This window comes from Bos indicus, chromosome 14 (genome assembly GCF_029378745.1).
Source record: "Bos indicus isolate NIAB-ARS_2022 breed Sahiwal x Tharparkar chromosome 14, NIAB-ARS_B.indTharparkar_mat_pri_1.0, whole genome shotgun sequence".
Classification (NCBI taxonomy): Eukaryota; Metazoa; Chordata; class Mammalia; order Artiodactyla; family Bovidae; genus Bos; species Bos indicus.
In genome coordinates this window covers 968,873-992,858 of record NC_091773.1, presented here as the reverse complement: position 1 = coordinate 992,858, position 23,986 = coordinate 968,873, and the positions used below count along the sequence as shown (strand labels likewise).

Genomic DNA, 23,986 nt, shown 5'->3' with positions numbered 1-23,986 from the left:
CGCAGAGACCCGTCCGCGGCCCCGCCCCGCCCTCGGCCCCGCCCTCGGCCCCGCCCCAGGCCCCGCCCCGCGCCGCCGGCGCCGCCCCAGGCCCCGCCCCGTCACACGGCCTCGCTGCGTCTCCTGAGCCGCAGGCGCAGGCCCAGCCGATCCGGGAGCGTAGCGGGTGCGGTTGCGGGTGCGAGGGCGGACGAAGCGGTGGCCGACCCCGCGGCCGCGCAGCGGACAGTGGGCGCAGCTTCCTGAGGCGCCCCGCGACTGGTGAGTCCCCGGCCCTAGCACAGCCGCGTGTCTACCGGTTCAGCCGGCCGGCCGCTGCCACCCCCGCGGGAGCCCTGCGCAGCCGAAAGGCGTCGCGGTGGGTCAATCTGCCGGTCCGGCCGCCGCGCGGCCCGCAGGGGCCGGGGAGCGGGGTGCGGCGGTAGCGGGGGCGGCGGCGGCGGGGGCGGGGAGCCGGAGAACCCCGCGCGGGCAGGCGGGCGGGGGCGGCGCGCTGCGGCGACAGTAGGACCGCCGCTCGAGCGCCCCCCAAACGGGCAAGAGGGCCCACCCCGCCCTCGGTGCGGGGTCCCTGGCCGCCGCCGCCGCCGCCGCCGCCCGCCTCGCCCCCACGTCCGCTTTGTTCCCCTGCGCGCCCTCTGGTCTCTTCCATCCCCCACACACCCCCGCAACCCGCTGTTCTTGGCGTACCCCGCCAGCAGGCAGCCCGGCAGCCGATTCAGGCCTGCTGCCCCTACCCGGGAGCGAGGGACGGTCGGGCCCTGCTCTGGGAGTGGGGCTCAGGGCTCTGGTTGGTCACAGATGGCGTGCGGATTTCCTGGGATAGAAATAGCCGCCTGCCCTGGCCCCTTAAAGCTGCTTAAGGGGCGGGATGTGAAGGGGAGGGTCCGGGCACACCCCCACACCTCCCCGACCGCGCCCCCGGCCGACACCCAGGATGAGCTCTGACCCGGAGACGCCAGCAGCCGTGACAGGGCCCCTCGAGGTGCTTGAGAAACCGCGGAACTCCCAGAATCCCGAGACTGACAAAGTCACCCCCTCGTCCCTCCCCTCCCCTCTGAGGTCGGCCTGTGGCGGTCCCTGCTGAAGCCGCCAGCGCAGCCACCCGGCCCCCACCCGCCTCTCCTGGCCCCCAGCTTGGGACTCCCCGCTGCCCTGGGGCAGAGGTCATAATCCCCCTCCTTCCATCCTGGTTCCCGGCAGCAGGTGGGGCGCCTGGCTGGCTTCTGTCGCGGCAGGCTAACTGTTCTCTCTCTGTCCTCTAGGGGGAGACCACAGAAGCTGAGGCCATGTCCCATGAAAAGAGTTTCTTGGTGTCTGGGGACAGCTATCCTCCCCCCAACCCTGGATATCCGGGAGGGCCCCAGCCCTCCATGGCACCCTACCCAGGGGCCCCTTACCCACAGGCCCCGTTCCAGCCATCCCCCTATGGCCAGCCAGGGTATCCCCAGGGCCCCAGCCCCTACCCCCAAGGTGGTTACCCGCAGGGCCCCTACCCCCCTGGGGGCTACCCCCAGGGCCCCTACCCCCCAGGGGGATACCCCCAGGGCCCCTACCCCCCAGGGGGATACCCTCAGGGGCCATATCCGCAGAGCCCCTTTCCCCCCAACCCCTACGGACAGCCACAGGCCTTCCCAGCACAGGACCCTGGCTGTGAGTATCGGGGCAGGGCAGGGCGAGGGCAGGGGCTCCCACATGAGTGAGGGGCGCTGACTGCCCGTCCTGCTCCTCAGCACCTCATCATGGGAACTATCACGAGGAGGGGCCCCCATCCTACTATGACAACCAGGACTTCCCTGCCACCAACTGGGACGACAAGAGCATCCGCCAGGCCTTCATCCGCAAGGTGGGCCTCGGGGGCTGGGGGTGTGGGCAGCTGTGCTGGCGGGGCTCTGAGCCGCCTCCCTCCCCAGGTGTTCCTGGTGCTGACCCTGCAGCTGTCCGTGACCCTGTCCACCGTGGCTGTGTTCACCTTTGTCGGGGAGGTGAAGGGCTTTGTCCGGGAGAACGTCTGGACCTACTACGTTTCCTATGCCATCTTCTTCGTCTCCCTCATTGTCCTCAGCTGCTGTGGTGACTTCCGGCGGAAGCACCCCTGGAACCTTGTTGCGCTGGTAACTCCCAGGGCCCTCCCTCAGCACCCCATGTCTCAGGCTTTGGAGCAACAGAGGGGGTGGGGTGGGGTGGGAGGGGCCGTGGCTCTGGATGCTGACATGCCATCTCCCCACAGTCGATCCTGACTGTCAGCCTGTCCTACATGGTGGGCATGATCGCCAGCTTCTACAACACCGAGGCAGTCATCATGGCCGTAGGCATCACCACGACCGTCTGCTTCACAGTGGTCATCTTCTCCATGCAGGTGAGGGGCCCCCCGGGGCAGGGCTGCCGACCCCCGGGGCCCAGAGGCGCCCTGGGGCGGCGGCCGCCAGTGCCCCCTGCGCGCATCTGTGCCCGCAGACCCGCTACGACTTCACGTCCTGTGTGGGCGTGCTCCTGGTGAGCGTGGTGGTGCTCATCCTGTTTGCCATCCTCTGCATCTTCATCCGGAGCCGCGTCCTGGAGATTGTGTACGCCTCGCTGGGCGCTCTGCTGTTCACCTGTGTGAGTGACGGGGCCGTGGCCCAGGCGGGGGACTAGGCGGGGTGCTGGGCGGGGGGCTTGTCCCTCGACACGGCCACTCTGTCACCCCCAGTTCCTGGCAGTGGACACTCAGCTGCTGCTGGGGAACAAGCAGCTGTCCCTGAGCCCAGAGGAGTATGTGTTTGCTGCGCTGAACCTCTACACGGACATCATCAACATCTTCCTGTACATTCTCACCATCATTGGCCGCGCCAAGGAGTAGCCTGAGCCCGCTCACGTGGGGCCCCGCAGGTGGCATGCCCGGCCTGGTCCCTGCCCTGGCGTGGCAGCTCCTCTCAGCTCCCCTCTCTCGTTCCCGTGTGCTGCCTGGGACAGGGAGTCCCCCGACCCTCCCATGTGTACACCGCAGACACTTCTGTCCTGGACCCGCCGCGGCCAGCATGGCCCCTTCCAGTCATCCCACCCCGCCACAGGGCAGCGGGGCTGCGTTTCCGTGCCCCCTCCTGCCCACCCAGTGTTGCATGAGCCCTGTCTGCCAGCCCACTCCAGGGCCTGGGGACAACACCAGGCCTCAGGGGCGAGTGATGGAGCCACGAGGTGAGGTGCACGTCTCCCCTCCTGTCCCTGCTCCCTGGCTCGGCGTACAGCCTCCCCAACCCCCCACTGGAGTGCTGCCCTCTGGGGGACCTGCGGGGTAAAGGTCTCGTCCCTGCGCTGAGCCCTTGAGGGCAGAGAGGAGGGAACAGTCCAGGTCAGGAGGGTGCCTTCCTCTCATTCTGCTGTCTGTAAAATACCAATAAATGGGACCCTTTGCGCTCTGTGTTCCCTTCCTCACTCTCGTCACTGCCACTTCCTCCCCGAGGCAGGGAGGGGTCTGGGCATCGGCAGAGTGAGGCGGCAAGCAGGACCTGGACAGGCAGGAGCCGGACAGGCATTGCTAGCCGGGCCTGGCTCTGGCGGAGGGTGAGGGCAGCAGCTTCTCCATGCCTCCACCTCCTCGCAGCCTTCCGAGCCACGTCCTGAGCACTGTGCCAGGAGGCCCGGCTGATGGACGGGACCCGGGGCTCCCAGATCACATGCTGTCTACCACCCATGCCTGGGACCTGCCTGGCGTGACAGAAGGTCCTGTGAGACCTCACTGTCCCCCGCCCCGGGCCTGAGGGGCAGCGGCACAGATCACTGACCCCCCCAAGCAGGACTGTCCTGCTCCTCTGGCTCTGACAGGCCCCCAGGAGCCCATCAGCGGGCACCTGACAGGTGGCACTGCACGCCTCTCCCCAGACACCTGCAGACCAGGGCCCCTAGGATGAAGCAGAATGGAGACCCTGAGGCCCCCTGGCCTGCCTCTGGCACCTTCTAGCAGTCTCTCCAGACCCTGCCCCTCTGTGGCCTCAGCCCCAGCTGGTCCTGCGTAGCCTCCTGTGGCTCTCTCTGTCCCCGCTCCAGAGCCTACCCCTGCCGCCCCGGCTCTGACTTGTGCACCCACCGTCAGCCAGCTGCCCTTATCCCCGCCCTCCTCACAGAGGGGTCCCTCCGCGGCCCTGAACCCTCCTGAGCCCCCGGCCCAGTGGACACTCACGACCAGCCTTTGCTCATAGGACCTGCTGTCCACTTGACTTGAGACCCCTCCCCCAGGGCTTCCCCAGCTCCTACCTGCCACGCCATTAACCTGGTCCATTAACTGGTGCCAGTACCCCAGCATCTCTGAAGAGACGCCCGCTCTAAGCCAGCACCCCCACACCCACAGGCACCTCGTCATGGCCTATGCCGCCCCTGCCGCTCCCACGTAAGCCCTGTCAGCGTCCAATGCCCCCCCCCAGGCCAGAGACGCGTGTCCCCTCCGCCCTCGTCCATCCTGCCCCACCCGCTCCCCGCCCGGGCCCCCTCCCCGAGGCCTTCTGTGCTCGGCTGACAGCTCACCCCCACCAAGCCTCTGCCCGCCGCCAGGTGTGCTTCCGACACACAGGCCACACCATGTGCCTGATGGCAGCTGGCGGCACGAAGTCCACGTTCCCTGAAGGCTGCTCGAGCTGGCCTTCCACTGTCCCCATGCCCCTCAACCCGAGATGGACCTTGCTCGGCCTGAGCCGCAGGCAGGCCCCACTTCCCCGGGCGGGCTGCACACTGCCTTCCCAGAGTCCAGCTCACCCCGCACAGCGGTTTTGCTCCACTGCTACCCTCAGTCACTCGGCTTTGTTCACGTGCGGGTCAGGTGTCAGTCACCGCTCCCCTCCCCTACCTCTCCCGGAGCAGGTGCGGCTCCTCATCCAGGATTCCCTGCCTGCGGGAGCCAAGCGTACAGACACCTGCTCTGGGGAGCATTCCTGGCCTTCAAACCCCAGCAGAGACAGGAGGGGCAGCTAAAGAATGAATCCCAAGTCAAGTGTGCAGGGCCAGTGTCTGCTCAGGGAATGCGAGGACAAAACCTTGGGTAACGAATCCTTGGCGGAGGCTCCCGAGAACCATCAGGGGCCAGAGCTGTGGGCTGGGCCGAGGTCTGGAAGCTGGGCCGCTGTGGGAGGGAGGTCAGGGGTACACAGATGAGGCCTTGAGCTTGCCCTGCCAGGGAAAGGGACTGGCAGGAGTCACTGCTGAGCGTGTACTCAGGAAGATGAGTCCAGGGAGAGAGTGTCCAGAAGAGGGGCTGGGTTCCAGTAGGTACAGGGAGGAAGCAGACAAGATGGCAGAAGGGAGCAGGGCTCAAGGCAGCTGGCAACGGCACCAAGGGGTCACAGGGGCCCAGTCAAGGTGGGCAGGGCATTTCTGCCAATGGAGTGTGGCCTGCTGTCTGCTGTGTCCGCTGCCGCCAGGAGGAGATACGGGGCAGCTTGTGTCTAACCGGGTGGGTGGGTGTGAAGAAGCCACAGGAGGGGTGAGATCAGCCAGGGAGACTGTTCAGGTGATGTGAGGCAGCCCCCAGCTCCCAGAGCTGGCCTGGCGCTCTCAAATACGGCCGTGGTGGTCTGCGGTGTAGAACACGCAGCTTCATACGAGACCAGGTCAGACCAGGCCCCTCTGCCGGATTGGGTTGAGACAGAAGACTTCTCTGTCGTCACATCTGAACACAGGCCAAATGCGGGCATCGTCCATGCCATAAAGAAGACCTACTGTGTGCATCCTGTCCTGCCTCATCTGAGCAGCTGCTGGCTCTTCAAAGTGGGCAGCTTTAGCTGGCCCCTGGTCTGTTCTCCTTCCAAAAACTTGCTGTTGAGATACACAGTCTCAGGACAACTGCCCCACCCCGTTCACCCAAACAAGTCCTTCCTGGGCCCCCTCTTGGGCCCCCCTCCTGGGCCCCCCAACAAATACACAGTAAGCCTGTCTTACTGTGTAAGACACCCAGGGACAGGGTGTCGGTGGGCTTCTTCTGGAGCCTTGAGGAGGACTACTTTATTCTTCAAAATGTTTATTTACATGACTGATCAGTAAGTCCATTCATGCTTTCAGGTTAAACGACGCATGGGACTTCCCTGGTGCTCCAGAGGTGAAGACTCCATGCTCCCAGTGCTGGCGGTTCCATCTCCAGTCAGGGAACTGGATCCCACATCCAGCAACTAAGGGTTCCCACACCGCAACCAAAGGTCCCTGCGCCACAGCTAAGACCCGGCACAGCCAAATCAATCTGTATTTTTTAAAGAAGATTATAGGACACAGAGTATCAGCATCATCACTGCACCTGCTTTCGAAAAGCACCATGTGGGCAGCACAGGACCCCATGAGCTCAGCAGCCCGCAGGTGCCCTGTGCCGCCTGCCCTGCTAACCAGTGCTGCCCTCAGCCTCTGGAGCTGGAGGAGCCTTCAGGACAGGCACGCGACCTGCGCATCCTGACACTCAGGCCAGCATCTAGTCCAGAGTGGGTGTGCCATTGGTGTAGACCGTGGAAGGAGTGGGGAACTCTATGTGGCATGAGCCACCCATGCACCAACTGCCCCAGGACCGGGCAGGAGGGCTGCAGACTCTGGACTCTGGTCAGCATAAGCATCAGTGGGAAGCACTTGAGGAGTGTAGGCAGCAGAACTGAAAGCCCAGGAAACTTGCGGAGGCCTATCTGGGGGAGCAGGTGGAACAGCGAGGAGGTGACAGCATAGTGGAGGGTCGAGGTCGGTGTGTCAGCTGTGGACGCAGAACTCGAGTTCGAACTCTTCTGCATGCAGGGATGAACCACTGGGACCTTTCAGTGAAGAGCCTGGAAGTGGTTTGAGTAAAGGCAGGAAAATCAGCGAGGCCCACAGTGAGGGCCTGGCCTGGCGGGCGTGGGGCGCTGGGAGGGGAGGCACTGATGGCAGGTGCTTCGGCTCCCCAGGCAGCCCTCCCCCACCGGGCCCAGATGCTGCGCCCCAGGCAGCAGCACGGCTTGGCCCATCTGCCGCCAAAACGTTCTGTGTTCCTGAGTTCTGCTTTGTCTTGGGCTTGTCAGGAACTGGGGACCTTGAAGAACTCCCCAGATTCAAACAACGCCCACCATACACACACACACACACACACACACACACAGCTGAACATCTCAACTCCCATCTATGCTACTAAAGAAGGCCTTGTGAAATGAAAGATTTCCTGCCATATTGGTGGGCAAGAAATGTCACAGCCATCAGCTATTTCGGGCCTCCAAATGTGAGTGAGGGCTCCCAAAAGGGAACGTGATGCCTGCGGCCTAGCAGATGCCGCCACCCCCACAGTGATTGCTGAGGAGCCATCTGCCGCTCCTTAAGGTGAACCAGGAATCAAGGATGTGAACAATCCAGAAACAGGGTTTGACTCCAGCGAGCTGAGGGGCTTCCCAGGTGGCCCTAGTGGTAAAGAACCCACCTGCCAATGCAGGAGACATAGAGACGTGGGTTTGATCCCTGGGTTAGGAAGATCCCCTGGAGGAGGGTATGACAATCCACTCCAGTATTCTTGCCTAGAGAATCCCATGGACAGAGGAGCCTGGTAGGCTACAGTCTGGCTACAGAGCCGGACATGACTGAAGTAACTGAGCATGCGTGTGCATTATACATATACAACTGAATCACTCTGATGTACACCTTAAACTAAGACAGCATTGTAAATCAACTATACTTCTATTTGGGGAAAAAAAAAAATATACAGTTGTGCTGGAGTAAGGTGGCCCCTAATCCAACACAACTGGTGTCCTTATAAAAAGGGGACTCTTAGACACGGGCACCTTTGCTGCTGCCAGGTCCCTGCGTTAGCATGGATGGTCTCGCGGAACTGCTGCAGCCTCCTGATGAAGAGGATCCAGCAGACGCCTGGCTCGGAACCCAGTCATCTGCAGCCCTGAGACACCGTCTGCTACAACAGGTGGATTCTCCACAGGACGGACAGTGGCAAAGTCGTTGAGGTCGTTGTGAAGTAGGAATCCAGCACGCGGACCACGGTCTGCAACCATGTGGCCACCCTCTGTGCCTGGAAGCACAGTACCACCCACAGGACACCTGTGATGGGGAAGAGGAAGCTGACTGCCCATACCCAGGCCCTGCCCCCCAAGCAATAAAGACATCTAAAGGTTTCCTCAAAAACAATAGCAAAATATTATACTGGAGGCCCCAACCAGCACAACAGGACAAGGAAAAAAGGTGTGTTTATCTATAGCAACATGATCATGTACATAGAAAATTCTAAGAAATCTACCGAAAACCTACTAGAACTAACAAAAGAGTTTGACAAGTTCATGGATACAGGTCAACAATAAAAAATCATAAACTATACATAGCCACAAACATAAAAAAAATAAAACTCTATGTATATCACAAAACCATAGAATGCATAGAGATTATGGCAGAGGCTCCCTAAGATCACTCTCAGGTTTGTTGATTCATTAGAACTCAGGATTCAGCTATACTCCTGCTCATGGCAATGATTTATTACACAGAAAAGATATGAAGCAAAATCCGCACAGAAAAAAGACTTGGGGCAAAATGTGAAGGAAACCCAGTGCAAGCTTTTAGGAGTCTCTCCCTGTGGAGTCACACAGCATGAACTTAATTCTCTGAGCAATGAGTTGGGACAATACGTGTGCAATGTTGTCTATGAAGGAAGCATATTAGAAACCCAGTGCTGAAGCTTCTCATAGGGGGCTGGTCACATAGGCGCCCTCTGCCCAGCAGCAAGCCAAATTCCAGACTCTCAGAAGGAAATCACAAGCTCAGCATAAGCCACATTGTTTGAACCAAGAGTTGGGCACAGCGAGCCATTCTTATCAGTTTATCAGTTCGGAGAATTATGGGAACTCTCCGAAATCAAATTCCCAGATGACCAAGGCCAAGCAGACCTTTCTGAGGGTGGCAGTCTCAGGTCTGCTACGTTTCTTCACAGTGATAAACAACAAAATACATGCAATGCAAGTCTACGGAAAACTACAAAACATTTCTGAGATTTTGAAAGATAAAGAGAGAGATGTACCAGGTTCATGCATCAGACTCAATAGGGATATCAGTTCTTTCTAGGTTGACCTAGAAAATCAACACAATTCCAATGAAAATCCTATCAGGTTTTATTGTAGACATTGACAAACACCTTAAGTATGTATGGAAACATGAAAGACTTCAAAAAGCCGAAACAATTTTGAAAAGGAACAAGGTTGGAGGACCTGATTTCAAAATGTTCTGTAAAGCTGTAATGATTGAGACAGTATAATAGTGTCCTAATGGGAGAAGGCAATGGCACCCCACTCCAGTACTGTTGCCCAGAAAATCCCATGGGCGGAGGAGCCTGGTGGGCTACAGTCCATGGGGTCGCTAAGAGTCAGACACGACTGAGCGACTGATCGACTTCACTTTCACTTTCCACTTTCATGCATTGGAGAAGGAAATGGCAACCCACTCCAGTGTTCTTGCCTGGAGAATCCCATGGATGGAGAAGCCTGGTGGGCTGCAGTCCATGGGGTCGCACAGAGTCGGACACGACTGAAGCGACTTAGCAGTAGCAAGGGAAACACACAGATCAGCGGACAGAATAGAAAATCCAGAAATATACTACACACATTTCTTTAAACAAATGGTAATAGAACTATTAGATATCGATATTAAAGAGAAAGAACCTCCACCCTTACCTTACAACAGATACAAAAATTAGCTTGAAATGGACCATGGACCTAAATATGAAAGCTAAAATTATAAAAACTTCTAGATAAAATGTAGACAGATTTCCTAAATAGGACACAAAAAGCACAGACCATTTAAAAAATTTTTTGATAAACTTAAAAGCTTTTGCTCTTGAAAAGGAAATAAAATGACAAGCCACAGCTTGCAGAAAATATTTGCAATACATGTATTTGCAAAGGGTTACAGTTGTATCCAGATGTACAAGTGTTGTTGTTGTTCAGTCGCTAAGTCCTGTCTGACTCTTTTGCAGCCCCGTGGGCTGTAGTGCACGAGGCTCCCCTGTCCATGGGATTCTCCAGGCAAGAATACTGGAGTGGGCTGCCATTTCCTGCTCCAGGGGATCTTCCCAACCCAGTCTCCTGCATTAGCAGGCAGTTTCTTTACCTCTGAGCCACCAGGGAATGTCATAATTAGAAGACACTCAACCTAATTTTTTTTAGATGGGCAAAAAATTTTAGGAAGCTCATAAAAGAAGATACATAGGAATTTCACCGGCAGTCCAGTGGTTGACTCTGTGCTTCCACTGCAGGGGGTGCAGGTTTGATCCTTTATCAGGGAACTAAGATCCCGCAAGCCTCTAAGCCAAAAAAAAGAGAAAATTTCCTTAATTGAATAAAAATGAAAATACAATATATCAAGTTTAAAAACTACATATAAAAAAGAAGATATGCAAACGGCCAGTAAGCACATGAATTGTTTTCAAAATCATTAGCCATCAAGGACATGCAATTTAAAACCACAATGAAATACCACTCTACATTCAGTAGAACAGCTAAAATTAAAAGATTTACATTAGCATACTGCCAAAGATGTAGAGCAACTGGAATTCTCATTTACTGTTGATGGAAAAGTAAAATAGTATAACCACTTTGGAAAACAATCTGGCAGTTTATAACAGATATTTACAGAATGAAAACCACAATCACAGAAAACTAACCAAACTGATCACATGGACCACAGCCTTGTCTAACTCAGTGAAACTATGAGCCATGCCGTGTAGGGCCACCCAAGACGGATGGGTCATGGTGGAGAGTTCTGACAAGATATGGTTCTCTGAAGAAGGAAATGGCAAACCACGTCAGTATTCTTGCCTTGAGAACTCCATGAACAGTATGAAAAGGCAAAAAGATATGACACAGAAAGATGAACTCCCCAGGTCGGTAGGTGCCCAATATGCTACTGGAGAGGAGTGGAGAAATAACTCCAGAAGGAATGAATAGATGGAGCCAAAGCAAAGACAGCACCCAGATGTGGATGTGACTGGTGATGGAAGTAAAGTCCAATGCTACAAAGAACAATATTGCATAGGAACCTGGAATGTTAGGTCCATGAATCGAGGTAAATTGGAAGTGGTCAAACAGGAGATGGCAAGAGTGAACATTGACATTTTGGGAATCAATGAACTAAAATAGACTGGAATGGGAGAATTTAATTCAGATGACCATTGTATCTACTACTGTGAGCAAGAACCCCTTAGAAGAGATGGAGTAGCCCTCATAGTCAACAAAAGAGTCCAAAATGCAGTCCTTGGGTGCAATCTCAAAAATGACAGAATGATCTCTGTTCGTTTCCAAGGCAAACCATTCAGTATCACGGTAATCCAAGTCTATGCTTTAACCAGTAAATGCCGAAGAAACTGAAGTTGAATGGTTCTTTGATGATCTACAAGACCTTCTAGGACTTAACACCAAAAAAAAAGGTGTTCTTTTCATCATAGGGGACTGGAATGCAAAAGTAGGAATTCAAGGGCTACCTGGAATAACAGGCAGGTTTGGCCTTGGAGTACGAAATAAAGCAGGCAAAGGCTAACAGAGATTGTCAAGAGAACACATTGGTCATAGAAAACACCTTCTTCCAACAACACGAGAGAAGACTCTATACATGGACATCACCAGACGGTCAATACTGAGATCAGATTAATTATATTATTTGCAGCCAAAGATGGAGAAGCTCTATACAGTCAGCAAAAACAAGACTGGAAGCTGACTGTGGCTCAGATCACGAACTGCTTATTGGCAAATTCAGACTTAAATTGAAGAAAGTAGGGAAAACCACTAGACCATTCAGATATGACCTAAGTCAAATCCCTTACAGTGGAAGTGAGAAGTAGATTCAATGGATTAGATCTGATAGAGTGCCTGAAGAATTATGGACAGAGGTTCGTGACATTGTACAGGAGGCAGTGATCAAGACCATCCCCAAGAAAAAGAAATGCAAAAAGGCAAAATGGTTGTCTGAGGAGGCCTTACAAATTGCTGAGAAAAGAAGAGAAGCAAAAGACAAAGGAGAAAAGGAAAGATATACCCATCTGAATGCAGAGTTCCAAAGAATAGCAAGGAGAGATAAGAAAGCCTTCCTCAGTCATCAATGCAAAGAAATGTGCAGAATACATCATGTGAAATGCTGAGCTGGATAAAGCACAAGCTCGAATGAAGATTGCTGGGAGAAATATCAGTAACCTCAGACATGCAGATGACACCACCCTTGTGGCAGAAAGCAAAGAAGAACTAAAGAGCCTCTTGATGAAAGTTAGAGAGGAAGTGAAAAAGCTGACTTAAAGCTTAACATTCAAAAAACAAAGATCATGGCATCTGGCCCCATTACTTCATGGCAAATAGATGGGGAAACAGTGACAGACATTATTTTCTTGGACTCCAAAACCATTACAGATGGTGACTGTAGCCATGAAATTAAAAGACGCTTGCTCCTTGGAAGAAAAGCCATGACAAAGCTAGACAGAATATTAAAAAGCAGAGACATTACTTTGCTGACAAAGGTCCGTCTAGTCAAAGCTATAGTTTTTTCAGTGAAGAAGTGAAATGAAATGAAGTCACTCAGTCGTGCCCAACTCTTTGCGACCCTGTGGACTGTAGCCTACCAGGTTCCTCCGTCCATGGGATTCTCTAGGCAAGAATACTGGATTGGGTTGCCATTTCCTTCTCCAGGGGATCTTCCCAACCCAGGGATTGAACCCAGGTCTCTGCATTGCAGGCAGATGCTTTACCTTCTGAGCCACCAGGGAACCCTGGTGGATGTGAGAGTTGGACTATAAAGAAAGCTGAGTGCCGAAGAATTGATGGTTTTGAACTGTGGTGTTGGAGAAGACTCTTGAGAGTCCCTTGGACTGCAAGGAGATCAAACCAGTCTATCCTAAAGAAGATCAGTCCTGAATATTCATTGGAAGGACTGACTGATGCTGAAGCTAAAACTCCAATACTTTGGCCACCTGATGTGAAGAACTGACTCATTTGAAAAGACCCTTGATGCCGGGAAAGATTGAAGGCAGGAGGAGAAGGGGACGACAGAGGATGAGATGGTTGGATGGCACCACCGACTCGACGGACATGAGTTTGAGTAAACTCTGGGAGTTGGTGATGGACAGGGAAGACCGGCATGCTGCAGTCCATGGGGGTCGCAGAGTCAGACACGACTGAGCGACTGAACTGAACTGAACTGTATGATCTAGCAGTTCTATTCCTATATTTTTATCCAAAGACTTATATACTATACAAGTGTCCATAGAAGCTTTATTCATAATAACCAAAAAAAATTTGACTAAAATGTCCAGGGACAGGTAAAGGAATACACTCATTGTGATAGTTATATAACAGAATACTACTCAGCCATCAGATCAGATCAGATCAGATCAGTCACTCAGTCGTGTCTGACTCTTTGCGACCCCATGAATCGCAGCACGCCAGGCCTCCCTGTCCATCACCAACTCCCGGAGTTCACTCAGACTCACATCCATCGAGTCGGTGATGCCATCCAGCCATCTCATCCTCTGTCGTCCCCTTCTCCTCCTGCCCCCAATCCCTCCCAGCATCACAGTCTTTTCCAATGAGTCAGCTCTTCGCATGAGGTGGCCAAAGTACTGGAGTTTCAGCTTTAGCATCTTTCCTTCCAAAGAAATCCCAGGGCTGATCTCCTTCACAATGGATTGGTTGGATCTCCTTGCAGTCTAAGAGACTCTCAAGAGTCTTCTCCAACACCACAGTTCAAAAGCATCAATTCTTCGGTGCTCAGCCTTCTTCACAGTCTAACTCTCACATCCATACGTGACCACAGGAAAAACCATAGCCTTGACTAGACGAACCTTTGTTGGCAAAGTAATGTCTCTGCTTTTGAATATGCTGTCTAGGTTGGTCATAACTTTCCTTCCAAGGAGTAAGTGTCTTTTAATTTCATGGCTGCAGTCACCATCTGCAGTGATTTTGGAGCCCAGAAAAATAAAGTCTGACACTGTTTCCACTGTTTCCCCATCTATTTCCCATGAAGTGATGGGACCGGATGCCATGATCTTCGTTTTCTGAATGTTGAGCTTTAAACCAATTTTTTCACTCTCCACTTTCACTTTCATCAAGAGGCTTTTGAGTTCCTCTTCACTTTCTGCCATAAGGGTGGTGTCATCTGCATATCTGAGGTTATTGATATTTCTCCCAGCAATCTTGATTCCAGCTTGTGTTTCTTCCAGTCCAGCGTTTCTCATGATGTACTCTGCAGATAAGTTAAATAAGCAGGGTGACAATATACAGCCTTGACATACTCCTTTTCCTATTTGGAACCAGTCTGTTGTTCCATGTCCAGTTCTAACTGTTGCTTCCTGACCTGCATACAGATTTCTCAAGAGGCAGGTCAGGTGGTCTGGTATTCCCATCTCTTTCAGAATTTTCCACAGTTTATTGTGATCCACACAGTCAAAGGCTTTGGCATAGTCAATAAAGCAGAAATAGATGTTTTTCTGGAACTCTTGCTTTTTCCATGATCCAGCGGATGCTGGCAATTTGATCTCTGGTTCCTCTGCCTTTTCAAAATCCAGCTTGAACATCTGGAAGTTCACAGTTCACGTATTGCTGAAGCCTGGCTTGGAGAATTTTGAGCATTAGTTTACTAGCATGAGAGATGAGTGCAATTGTGCAGTAGTTTGAGCATTCTTTGGTATTGCCTTTCTTTGGGATTGGAATGAAAACCGACCTTTTCCAGTCGTGTGGCCACTGCTGAGTTTTCCAAATTTGCTGGTATATTGAGTGCAGCACTTTCACAGCATCATCCTTCAGGATTTGGAATAGCTCAACTGGAATTCTATCACCTCCACTAGCTTTGTTCGTAGTGATACTTTCTAAGGCCCACTTGACTTCACATTCCAGGATGTCTGGCTCTAGGTGAGTGATCACACCATTGTGATTATCTGGGTCGTTAAGATCTTTTTTGTACAGTTCTTCTGTGTATTCTTGCCACCTCTTCTTAACATCTGCTTCTGTTAGGTCCATACCATTTCTGTCCTTTATCGAGCTCATCTTTGCATGAAATGTTCCCTTGGTTATGGATATATAAACTATTGTACATATCAAAATGAAAGAATGACAGCTACATGGAACAATATTATAACAAATTGTTCTCTGACCACAAAATAACTAAACTCAAAATTAACAATAATTAAAAGTACATTTGAAACTAAAATATTCTTTGTTGACTGCTCATTGAAGATGCAGAGTTTCTCACAGGGACACTTCCCAGTTTGGGCAGAGCAAATGTGGTGCTGGACTGCCCAGCACAGCCCAGGAGGGCTCAACATTTTGGTACTGACATCACACTGTCCATGTGACAGCTGAGGAAGCCAATACACACACTTTCAAAGGTACAGCCCTCCCCACCACCCACAGCCCAGGATACAGTCCATGCTTTCTGAGGGTCCTCAGGGCCCTGAGTGGTCTGCCCCTGGTGACCGCTCAGCGCCCCCCAGTTCCTCCTCTGCACACCTCACCTGCACCAATCTGCCTGGACTCCGGGCCTCTGTACCTTCCCCTTCGTGTCCTCAGGACCACAGAGGACCACAACAGCCCAGTAACTTGGCTCCTTCTGAGAGATGAGATCTTCAGAAGTCATTCCTCTGGGATGAGGCCCTGATGCCCCACCAGGGCCAGACGGCCTTTGCCTCAGGGTCCCCAGTCAAGCCCTCGCCTGCCATGTGTGTGCCCCACTTACTGTAATTTTCCGTAATGTATGTGGTGCCGCCACAGTCACCTGATGCCCAGCAGGGTACATGGTACACAGCTCAATAAGTCTCGTCCTTGTTGGGTTGCCTTGTGCATTAAAGAGCACACAGCACTGTCTGGGTCCAGTGTGGGGGTGCGGTGGCAACGCGAGGGCTCCCTCACGGTGCAGGAGACACTCACAGAAAAAGGATTAGTCCTCCCACCGGTGATTCTCTCAAGAGGCCCGGGAGAGTGTCCCGGCCGCCCGGAGGAGCACTCCATCCCGGAGACGGCGAGAGGCAGCAGGCAGGATGCTGAGTGCCAGTTCACAGGCCATGGCTTCCAGGGGCTCAGGAACCACCAGAGTCCAGCAGCAGCCCCGCCGTGTGCAACCAGCACAAGAAATGCCACGAGGCTTCCGAGGAAAACGGGGCTAGAAGCACAGTACTCAGAAATGTCACCAACGATACACTCGGAAAGTCTTAACGTGATAAAAAGGACAGCACAGGTTTCCTTATGTTACGTGGTTAAGAAATACAGGAATACTACAATAAATGTGGGATTTACCTTGAAGAAGACGTGAAGCCAGTTTACAGACGTGGGTGGGGAAAGGTTGTGGCTTGTGGATTATTGCGAAGTGTCTGAAATCGGATGGGAAACTGTAACACAGATGTCGGGGTGTGGCTCAGCATGGTGCTGACTGGTGAACTGAAGCAGCTGGCGGATGTCTGAGGTGTGTGTCCTGCACATCGCTAGGTGGTTGTTCATTCAGCTGGGTGCGGTTTTTACTTTCTGTTTCCACCTATTTCTCATAAACAAAATTGCACATAAACAAAGGAAGTTTGAGACTTCCTGGGAGGTCCAGTGGTGAAGACTCCAGGCATCTACTGCAGAGGGCATGGGTTCAATCCCTGGTCAGGGAACTTAGATCCCGCGTGCCACACAGTGCGGCCAAAAAGAGAGAAAAATAAATCTGCCTGTGTTCAAATTGTTCCCAAATATATCAATCATGTTGAAACAAATTCACATTTTCAAAACAAGCATTTTAGCAAAACTGTATTTTTTTAGGATTCCCTCCTATAACCAGGTTTTTTCAGTAACACCACAAAGAGATCCAGCTGAACCAAGGGTACTCACCCAATGGACAGAGAAGCCCTGGTGGGCTGTGATCCAAAGGGTTGCAAAAAAGTCTGACACGGCTTAGAGACTAAATAATAACAACAACGTCATAAAATTGTATCATGAAATTCCTCAGGCTGTGGCTCAAGGACCCACACAGGCTGAAGAGGATCCTGGGATCAGAGTCTCCCACCTGAGGGATGTCGACCAGAAGCGCTGTGGTGGAAGATGCTAGGGAGAGAGGGTTGGAGCAGGGAGGATGAACATTGATCAGCCTAAGTAGGTGTCCATCACCACCACCAAGCAAATGAGCCTAGCTCTAGAAAGGGGCTCAGGTCACAAACCCAGGACTCCACGGCAGATTCTGAGGAAACTGGTTTGGGAAAGTCTTTACTTCTCGTCCGCTGCAGAAGAGAAAAGAGAAGAGACATGTTCCTAGGACCAGGCAGTAAGTGTAAGTGTTAGTCACTCAGTGGTGCCCGACTCTTTGTGACCCAATGGACTACAGCCCACCAGGCTCCTCTGTCCTCGGTCCTGAGATTTTCCAGGCAAGGATACTGGACCAGGCAGTAAGGGCTGGCCAAAAAAAATCACAGGAAGAAGTAGGGCCAGGTGTGCCACCCAGATCCAGCCAGAGCCCAGGTGACGGTGAACAAGCTGACCTCTGGCCCAGAGCCTCACCCAGGACTCACTTGCAGGCATGGGAGCTGGGGAGGCCTCTGGGCCAAGGGCAAGGAGGCCTGAGTGGCAGATGACTAGGATGGCCAATACCCCGGGTTGGGCTCTAATCCTGTGTCAATCCCACCATCTGACCCTCAGCTTGGTGACCTTATCAGAGCACCCTGGTGTGTGCTTGCCGGCCTCAAGTTGCTCCCCTTACAGCAGCTATTCCTCTGTGAGCCCTGAGTGTAGGCAGATGAAGACCCCAAGTGTCCAAAGTCTGTCACCGCAACTGGATGTCGAGCATGCAGACCCTGACCTCACCTCTGGGTCATCTGACTTTTAAGACAAACTCACTCCCCAAAGGTGACAGACAGCCCTGCCTGCCGTGACCTCATGGTGTTTCTCCCAGCCAGCCGGCAAAAGGCGAGCGAAGATTTAAACACTGCTCTCCAGATTCAGGCCTAAAACCAGGTGGCCCTGTCCCCTGCCACTTCCCTCAATGCTCACAGAGACTCCTGATGAAAGGCCCCCAACTGTTCTACTCCAGATTGGGCTGAGCTGAGGGCTGGGAGCGGATCTGCCCTCAGCTGCAGGGCTGGCCAGGGCCTGTCACAGAGGCACCCGGAGCAGGGATGGACTCGGTTCAGGAGCTGTGCAAGGGCTGGGGAGGCATGCGGCAGGCAGAAGTCGGTGTGTGCGAGGGGGTGCAGGTGGGGAGGTGCGGGCAGGCGGGGATGTCTGGACTTTACCCAGAGGCCGAGGAGCAAGGGAGGTGGCAGGGCCAGGCAGGGCCAGTGAACTTGCTCTGCAGGGCTCACTTAGAGCCCAGGAAGTGCTGGAAGTGGACCCAAGGACCTAGCAGTGACGAGGATCCTGCAGCCCCAGTCCCAGGTCATATAATCATGTGAACTGTCTGTTAAGCTCCTTCTTCCATTCAAAACCCTCCGAGCCTCAGCCTCTCACCAGGTGTAAGATCCAAAGTCCCTGTGTTCCCCTCGACACCTCGCCTCTGTCTCTACGTGGCCACCTCTGTCTTCAGGGCTCATTCCCCTCCACCTTGCAGGCCTGCTGGCTGGTCTTCAAAAGTGCACCCCAGCTGCTCGCATGCACAGGGCCTTTGCACTGGCTGTCCCTCCATCAGGAAGGTTTTGCCCTCAACACCCTCACTTCCTGTCCCACATCCGGCTCTAGTCTCCTCCCAAGAGCTGCCTGTTAGAGAGGCCCTCTGACCTCTCTGCACTGCGGGCCTCATTCCCACCTGCTCAGCCTTCCCCACATCACTCCTCCTCCCACCCTGCATCACCACCACCCTCACCTCCTTCTCTCAGTCGGCAGCCCACGTGCCTGCCAGCAGGCAGCAGGCTTCTGCTGGGTTCCCTGCAGCGGTGAGAGATGGCGGCAATGCCGCTAGTGGAGCAGATAACCGGACGCACGGTCCTGACAGAAGCCTTACGAGACGGCGTCACAAGCCGGCTGATGGGGGGCTGAGGTTTCAGAAGGCCAATGTCCACAGTCACCCCTTACCCTTACTGGCAGGCAGTCCTTGGCTAGGGTCCCCCACCTCCATGACCCTCTGTCTCCCCTCCCAGGCTCTGAGAGTGCCCGCCAGTCAAGGAACAGGGCCAGGGAGCCTGGGGTTCTTCTCCCCCTCCAGCTTCAGGCCTGCCCTTCCCTGGGCTGCTCCTGGCCATGGAAATGGAGCCAGAGAGAGCAGAGGTTCTTTGTTTGCTCCCTGCTGTCCCCACAACGTGCCTGGCACCTGGCAGGCTGTCAAGATCTCTGGGTTGATGAGAAAATGCATTTAGCTCTTCCCCTGCGCCAGACACAGCCCTTGCTGTGTTACACACGTCACCTCATTCAGGCCTCACACAGCGGGGGGAGGAGGTAGCACATCGCCCACCACGACAGATGAAGGGATAGAGGCACGCACATGGGGGCCGCTGGGGCCACGCGGCCACACCGAGGCCCAATGCGCAATCACTCGACGCTGCTGATGGCAGGACCTGAGGCGGGCTCCCACGCTGGGGTCTGCACTAGGAGCAGACATCAACCGAGGGTCAGGGTAAGGAGTGACACAGGTCCGGGCTGAGGCTTTTGGAGTCCGAGGGCCTGAACCCAACCACACACATCCCCAGCAGCCCGGTCCCCAGCCCCTCCCCTCTGTAATGCTGCCGCGCCCTCCTCCTCCTGGCTGCCCTCAGATGATGCTTCGTAAAAGGCAGAGAGGGCACTACAGGAGATGCTGCCAGGCTCCAGGGCCTGACAGGGCCCTCCTGCCCCTGTCCTGGCCTCTAACTCACCCCTTTACGAGGGGTGACGGGATGACCCCCGTTGGTGACCAAGGTCTCATTCCCAGAACACTCTGCCTCTAACTAGCACCTGGAGACGTTTTCCTCTGAGGCTTTCTCCCCGACTCTGGCTGGCAGGACCCCAGGCTGGTGCGCAGGGTCCCCTGCTTCTCCCAGGCCACTGCCTCCCCAGGCCTCTAGACGCAGGGAGGGGCAGCCGTTCCCTCAGAAACCCAGAGGCTCATCCTCAGACACTCAGCTAGCATCTGGCCTGCTTCTACCACTAGCCAACGTGCCTTCTCCAGCTCTGTGGTGGGAATTCTTTGAGAAAAGAGGAAAAAAGTTTGTGTGTTTCTTGAGCACCTATTGTGTTCTGGGGCCTGTCCCGGGCTCAGGGGTGCAGAGCAGTATGTGCTGTGACTCTCGTCCTCCCACAACAGCACCTGTCTTCCCCAAGTGGAGCCTGCATCCAACAGGGGGTCAGAAAGACCTCTTGGCAGCATGCAGAGAGGCTGAGGCTGGAGGCAGGAAGAGCAGGCCAGAGACTCGGCAGCCTGCCCCAAACCCCAACCTTGACAGCTGGGAAAAGGCAGGAAGCATGGGCTAGTCGTGGGGACCTGGGAAGCCCAGGTGCTTGGAGGGTGGTGCCTCGGTGCCTCGCCCAGAGGAGGAGGTGTCTGTACCATCTGCCTGGGGTGGGGGGTATTAGGGCTGTCAGCAGTAGTGGAGGGTGCTGGTAGTCAGGAGCCAGCTGACTCTGTGGGGCACAGACTGGGCAGATCCCTCCCAGGAGCTCCCCATCAGCACCAGGATGTGACTGCAAGCCAGCAGACCCTGCGGTTAAATAGGACTGAAATGATCATGCGGCCGATATAGCTCGATGTGCGCTGGCCACATGCGGACTGACCCCTCCCCACAAGGGATATGGGAAGTGAAGGGGGTGCAGACAGAGGGCTCCAGGTTAAATAAAGGCCCCTGTTCTTCAACCATCTTCTTGAGAAGATGGCTGTAAAAGGAAGCTTGTTAAACCTACAAAGCATCCTCAGCCAAGACGGGAGCAAAGATCCCTGAGGGCCTCGCCAAGCTGGCACGCAGAGCAGAATCTAATGAGGTAAATCTGAATGGGGACAAACTGTGCAAAAGCCAGTGGCCCAACACCAGAGGGTGTCTGACTCAGCATAAGTGAGTGGGAAAACACTGAAGTTTTGTCTGCAGAGAATTCCTGTAGAGCCCGAGGGGAGTGCGAGTCCCCGCAGCACTTCCATCCTGTGCCTTCTGCAGGCTTGTGCTGCTCTTTGAGGCACAGGAGGCCTAAAGCCTGTTGCCTTTCTGACTTACTGATTCCTGGGTGACCTCACCCACTCCCGTGGCTTCATTTGCCGTCTAAAAGCTGATGAGCCCCAAATGATATCTTTCTAGCATACACGGCGGGCTCTCCCATGGGACCGGAGCAGGAAGCATTGCCTCCTTGAATGAACTCCTTGGAGGCTTCAACAGCACCCACTCTCAGCAGCACTTCCAAACCTGGTTCGGGGTCTTTGCTCTAAACCTGGTCTTGTTCCCTCTGGGTTGGTGTCACCAGAGGCTGTAGCACACAAACCAGTAACTGTGTTGCTGTCCCTGTTCACACCCATGCTGGATACCAGTCCACCCAGTACCCACAGAAATTTTCTCAACCCCATCCACTTCGCTCCTTGGTACCACCCGTGTTCAAGCCACCTGCATTACTTGCTTGGGTAACTGTGGCGGCCTCCTTACTGTGTTCGACTTAGGGGCTTTCTCTCCAGTCCATTCCCACACTCCCTTCTTAAAGCCCTTCAAGCTCTCACGAGGCCCTTAGGACAAAGATCAACAGTCCCATGGCCGCCAGGCCTGCTCACAGTCTGGGCCCTCTGTCCTCCTCCACACACACAGCAGCTCCCCTCCTCCGGCCCATCACTTCAGCCAGCCTCTTTCAGGCCCTTCCTGGGAGCACACTGACCCAGGGCCTCTGTATGGGCTGTCATGCCTGCTAGAAAGTTCTTCTCCCACCAGAAACTTCCCTTGTATCATTTCAATCATCACTTCTTCCGGGAAGGCTGCCCTTAGCTGACTGGGTCTAACCCACACACCACACCTTCTCTGGGCACCACACATTCATCACAGCAGTAATTTGACATTTATGTGTGATTTTTCGATTCACAGCTGCTCTCCTCTGTACTCAATATGGCCAGTAAGGTGGGAATAATGCCTGATTATGACATTGAACCCCTGATTTCTAGCACAATGCCCTCCATACAGTTGATGCTATATATATATATAAAGAAAGCAGTACTGGTACAAAGGGAAATACAGATGGTGTATCAGAGTTCTTACATATTAAGAGATTTATTTTAAGGAACTGGCTCACACAATTGGAAATAGCAAGTCCGAAGTCTGCAGAGCAGACCAGCAGACGGGAAACTCAGACAATTTCTAAAACAGTGCTGAGGCACAACTACTTCTTCCCTGGAAAAACCTCAGTTTTCTCTTCTTAAGGCTTTCGAATGATTGCTTTTGGTTGGTTAACCCAAGATAAAGCCCACGCACATGACTGAGGATAATCTACTTTACTTTAAAGTCAACTTTCACAGCAATGACTAGGCTAGTGTTTGACCAAATTCCTAGGCAGCACCATAGCCCAGCCAAGCTGACCCAGAAAATGTAACCGTCACAGACGGCAAAGAAAGCATCCACCCAAGGAGAGGCCAACAGTGAGATAATACTGGAGGTGGAAGAGGCTTGGACCATGATAAGCTTATTTTCACACGCTGGAGGAAATCCCAGCAGAGATATTCTATTAAGAGCCGAACATGTGGAGAGGAGATCTCTGAAGAAAGCTCAGCCCTGGTCCCCAGGGCCAGAGTGATTCAGCCAGGATTACAGTCTGGGGTGTCGGAGGAGGGTGGGGGTAGGCCTCCCATTGTGAGGTCCAGGTAGAATGCTCAGCTCAGACTGACCCCAGTCCTGGCTGATCTTCGACTGCGTCCTCACCCCCACTGTACTGTCAAGTGTGAGCACTCTGGCTTATACCAAGATGCCACCACCTCCTCCTGTTCAAGAGCAGACACTCGCAGAACCAGTGGAGGTCATGAAGACATGGCTTCACTCCTGCCAAGGTCAGACCTGCAAATTTCTCAGTAGATGGCTCTAAAACGGGGAAGTGCTATAAGGACTCAGAAATCTGCGTTCTTAGAAACTGATGAGGAATGCAGTCTTGGGTTCTTGAAGAATAATAAGAAAATTCAAGAATCCAGAGAAGAGCGGGCACAGGAGGGGCACCGCCAGGGAATTTGGAATAGGGCAGCTGAGTCAACAGAAACGGAAACCAAGCTGCAAGGAGCCAAGTACCTGGACACGGGAGCCCCTGGGAAAGCTGCCAGAGAAAGTCTCTGAGCACCTGGGACTAGAAGAAAGCATAGCCCGGCGTCCAGGTGTCCAAGATAGAATGTCACCAGGAGGAGGCTGACAACTAAATCCAAGATCCCCAGGAAAGGGCACCCTCTCCAGGAAGGAAGGTGACGAGTTTTCATTCAACAGATGTTCACTGGTCATCTACCTTCACGACACCTGGCCCTTTGCTGGATGCTGGCGAGTCACACAGTCCTTGCCCTCGATGTGAAGTGAGTGAAATGGGCTAAAGAGCTAACTGCATAGGCCCAGGCAAATGCTGTGACAAAGGACACGTCCGTGGGGGCAGCCTAGAGGGCGGGACCGGGAAACTCCACAGAGGAGGCACCTTGAGAGGAAAGCTGGCTGGACAGAGAAGGGGTGGAACATTCGAGGCTGCAGGGGCCCAGCACATAGGCCTGGAGGCATGGAGAGCTGAGCCTATTAGAGCAGAGAGAGCACGGAGGAGGTGCAGCCTCTGACCTCACAATACCCAGGCCCACTGGGCCAGCCTTGCGACTTGCAAACTCTGGTGCCCTCCTCCAGCCCGGGCGAGGCCCGAGGCCCTGGGCAGCCTCCAGGTGCAGGGTCCTCCTGAGGGCCGCACCCTTCCTGCTGCCCTGGGGCATGTCTCTACTCACCAATTATGAGGGGCTTCGGCATCAGATCGAGAGGCTGGTGCGGGAAAATGAGGAACTGAAGAAGCTGGTGCGGCTCATTCGGGAGAATTACGAGCTCAAGTCAGCGATCAAGACACAGGCGGGCAGCCTGGGCATCAGCGGGTTCAGCAGCGGGCTCAGTGAGGCGGCGGCCAGTGCTTCTCCACACCAGGGTAACTGCAAGAGGCTG

At 54.0% G+C, this 23,986-nt stretch overlaps 3 protein-coding genes across 6 annotated transcripts in view; 2 read left to right on the top strand and 1 right to left on the bottom strand.

Moving 5' to 3' along the window:
• Positions 1-23,920, bottom strand: part of PARP10 (poly(ADP-ribose) polymerase family member 10) — a 33,517-nt gene extending 9,597 nt beyond the window's left edge. Inside the window, exon 1 of the mRNA XM_070803030.1 lies at positions 23,779-23,920. Coding sequence (XP_070659131.1) covers positions 23,779-23,800 — 22 coding nt within the window. The 5' untranslated portion in view covers positions 23,801-23,920. The remainder of the gene's footprint in view (positions 1-23,778) is intronic.
• Positions 96-3,400, top strand: GRINA (glutamate ionotropic receptor NMDA type subunit associated protein 1). Of its 2 annotated transcripts, none has more exons than XM_070803051.1 (7): positions 96-261; positions 1,266-1,653; positions 1,734-1,846; positions 1,914-2,114; positions 2,231-2,359; positions 2,458-2,601; positions 2,693-3,400. In XM_070803051.1, exons 2-7 carry the CDS (start codon positions 1,290-1,292, stop codon positions 2,840-2,842), a joined length of 1,101 nt encoding a protein of 366 aa, XP_070659152.1. In that variant the 5' UTR covers positions 96-261; positions 1,266-1,289; the 3' UTR covers positions 2,843-3,400. The 2 variants fall into 2 exon arrangements, with proteins under 2 accessions (XP_070659152.1, XP_070659151.1); XM_070803050.1 differs by lacking the exon at positions 96-261 and adding an exon at positions 816-985.
• SPATC1 (spermatogenesis and centriole associated 1) overlaps positions 22,083-23,986 on the top strand; it is a 29,854-nt gene continuing 27,950 nt past the window's right edge. For 2 of the 3 annotated variants that reach the window (XM_070803037.1, XM_070803036.1), the window contains exon 1: positions 22,083-23,969. In XM_070803037.1, coding sequence (XP_070659138.1) covers positions 23,765-23,969 — 205 coding nt within the window. In that variant the 5' untranslated portion in view covers positions 22,083-23,764. The remainder of the gene's footprint in view (positions 23,970-23,986) is intronic. The other variant, XM_070803038.1, reaches the window with a different exon arrangement.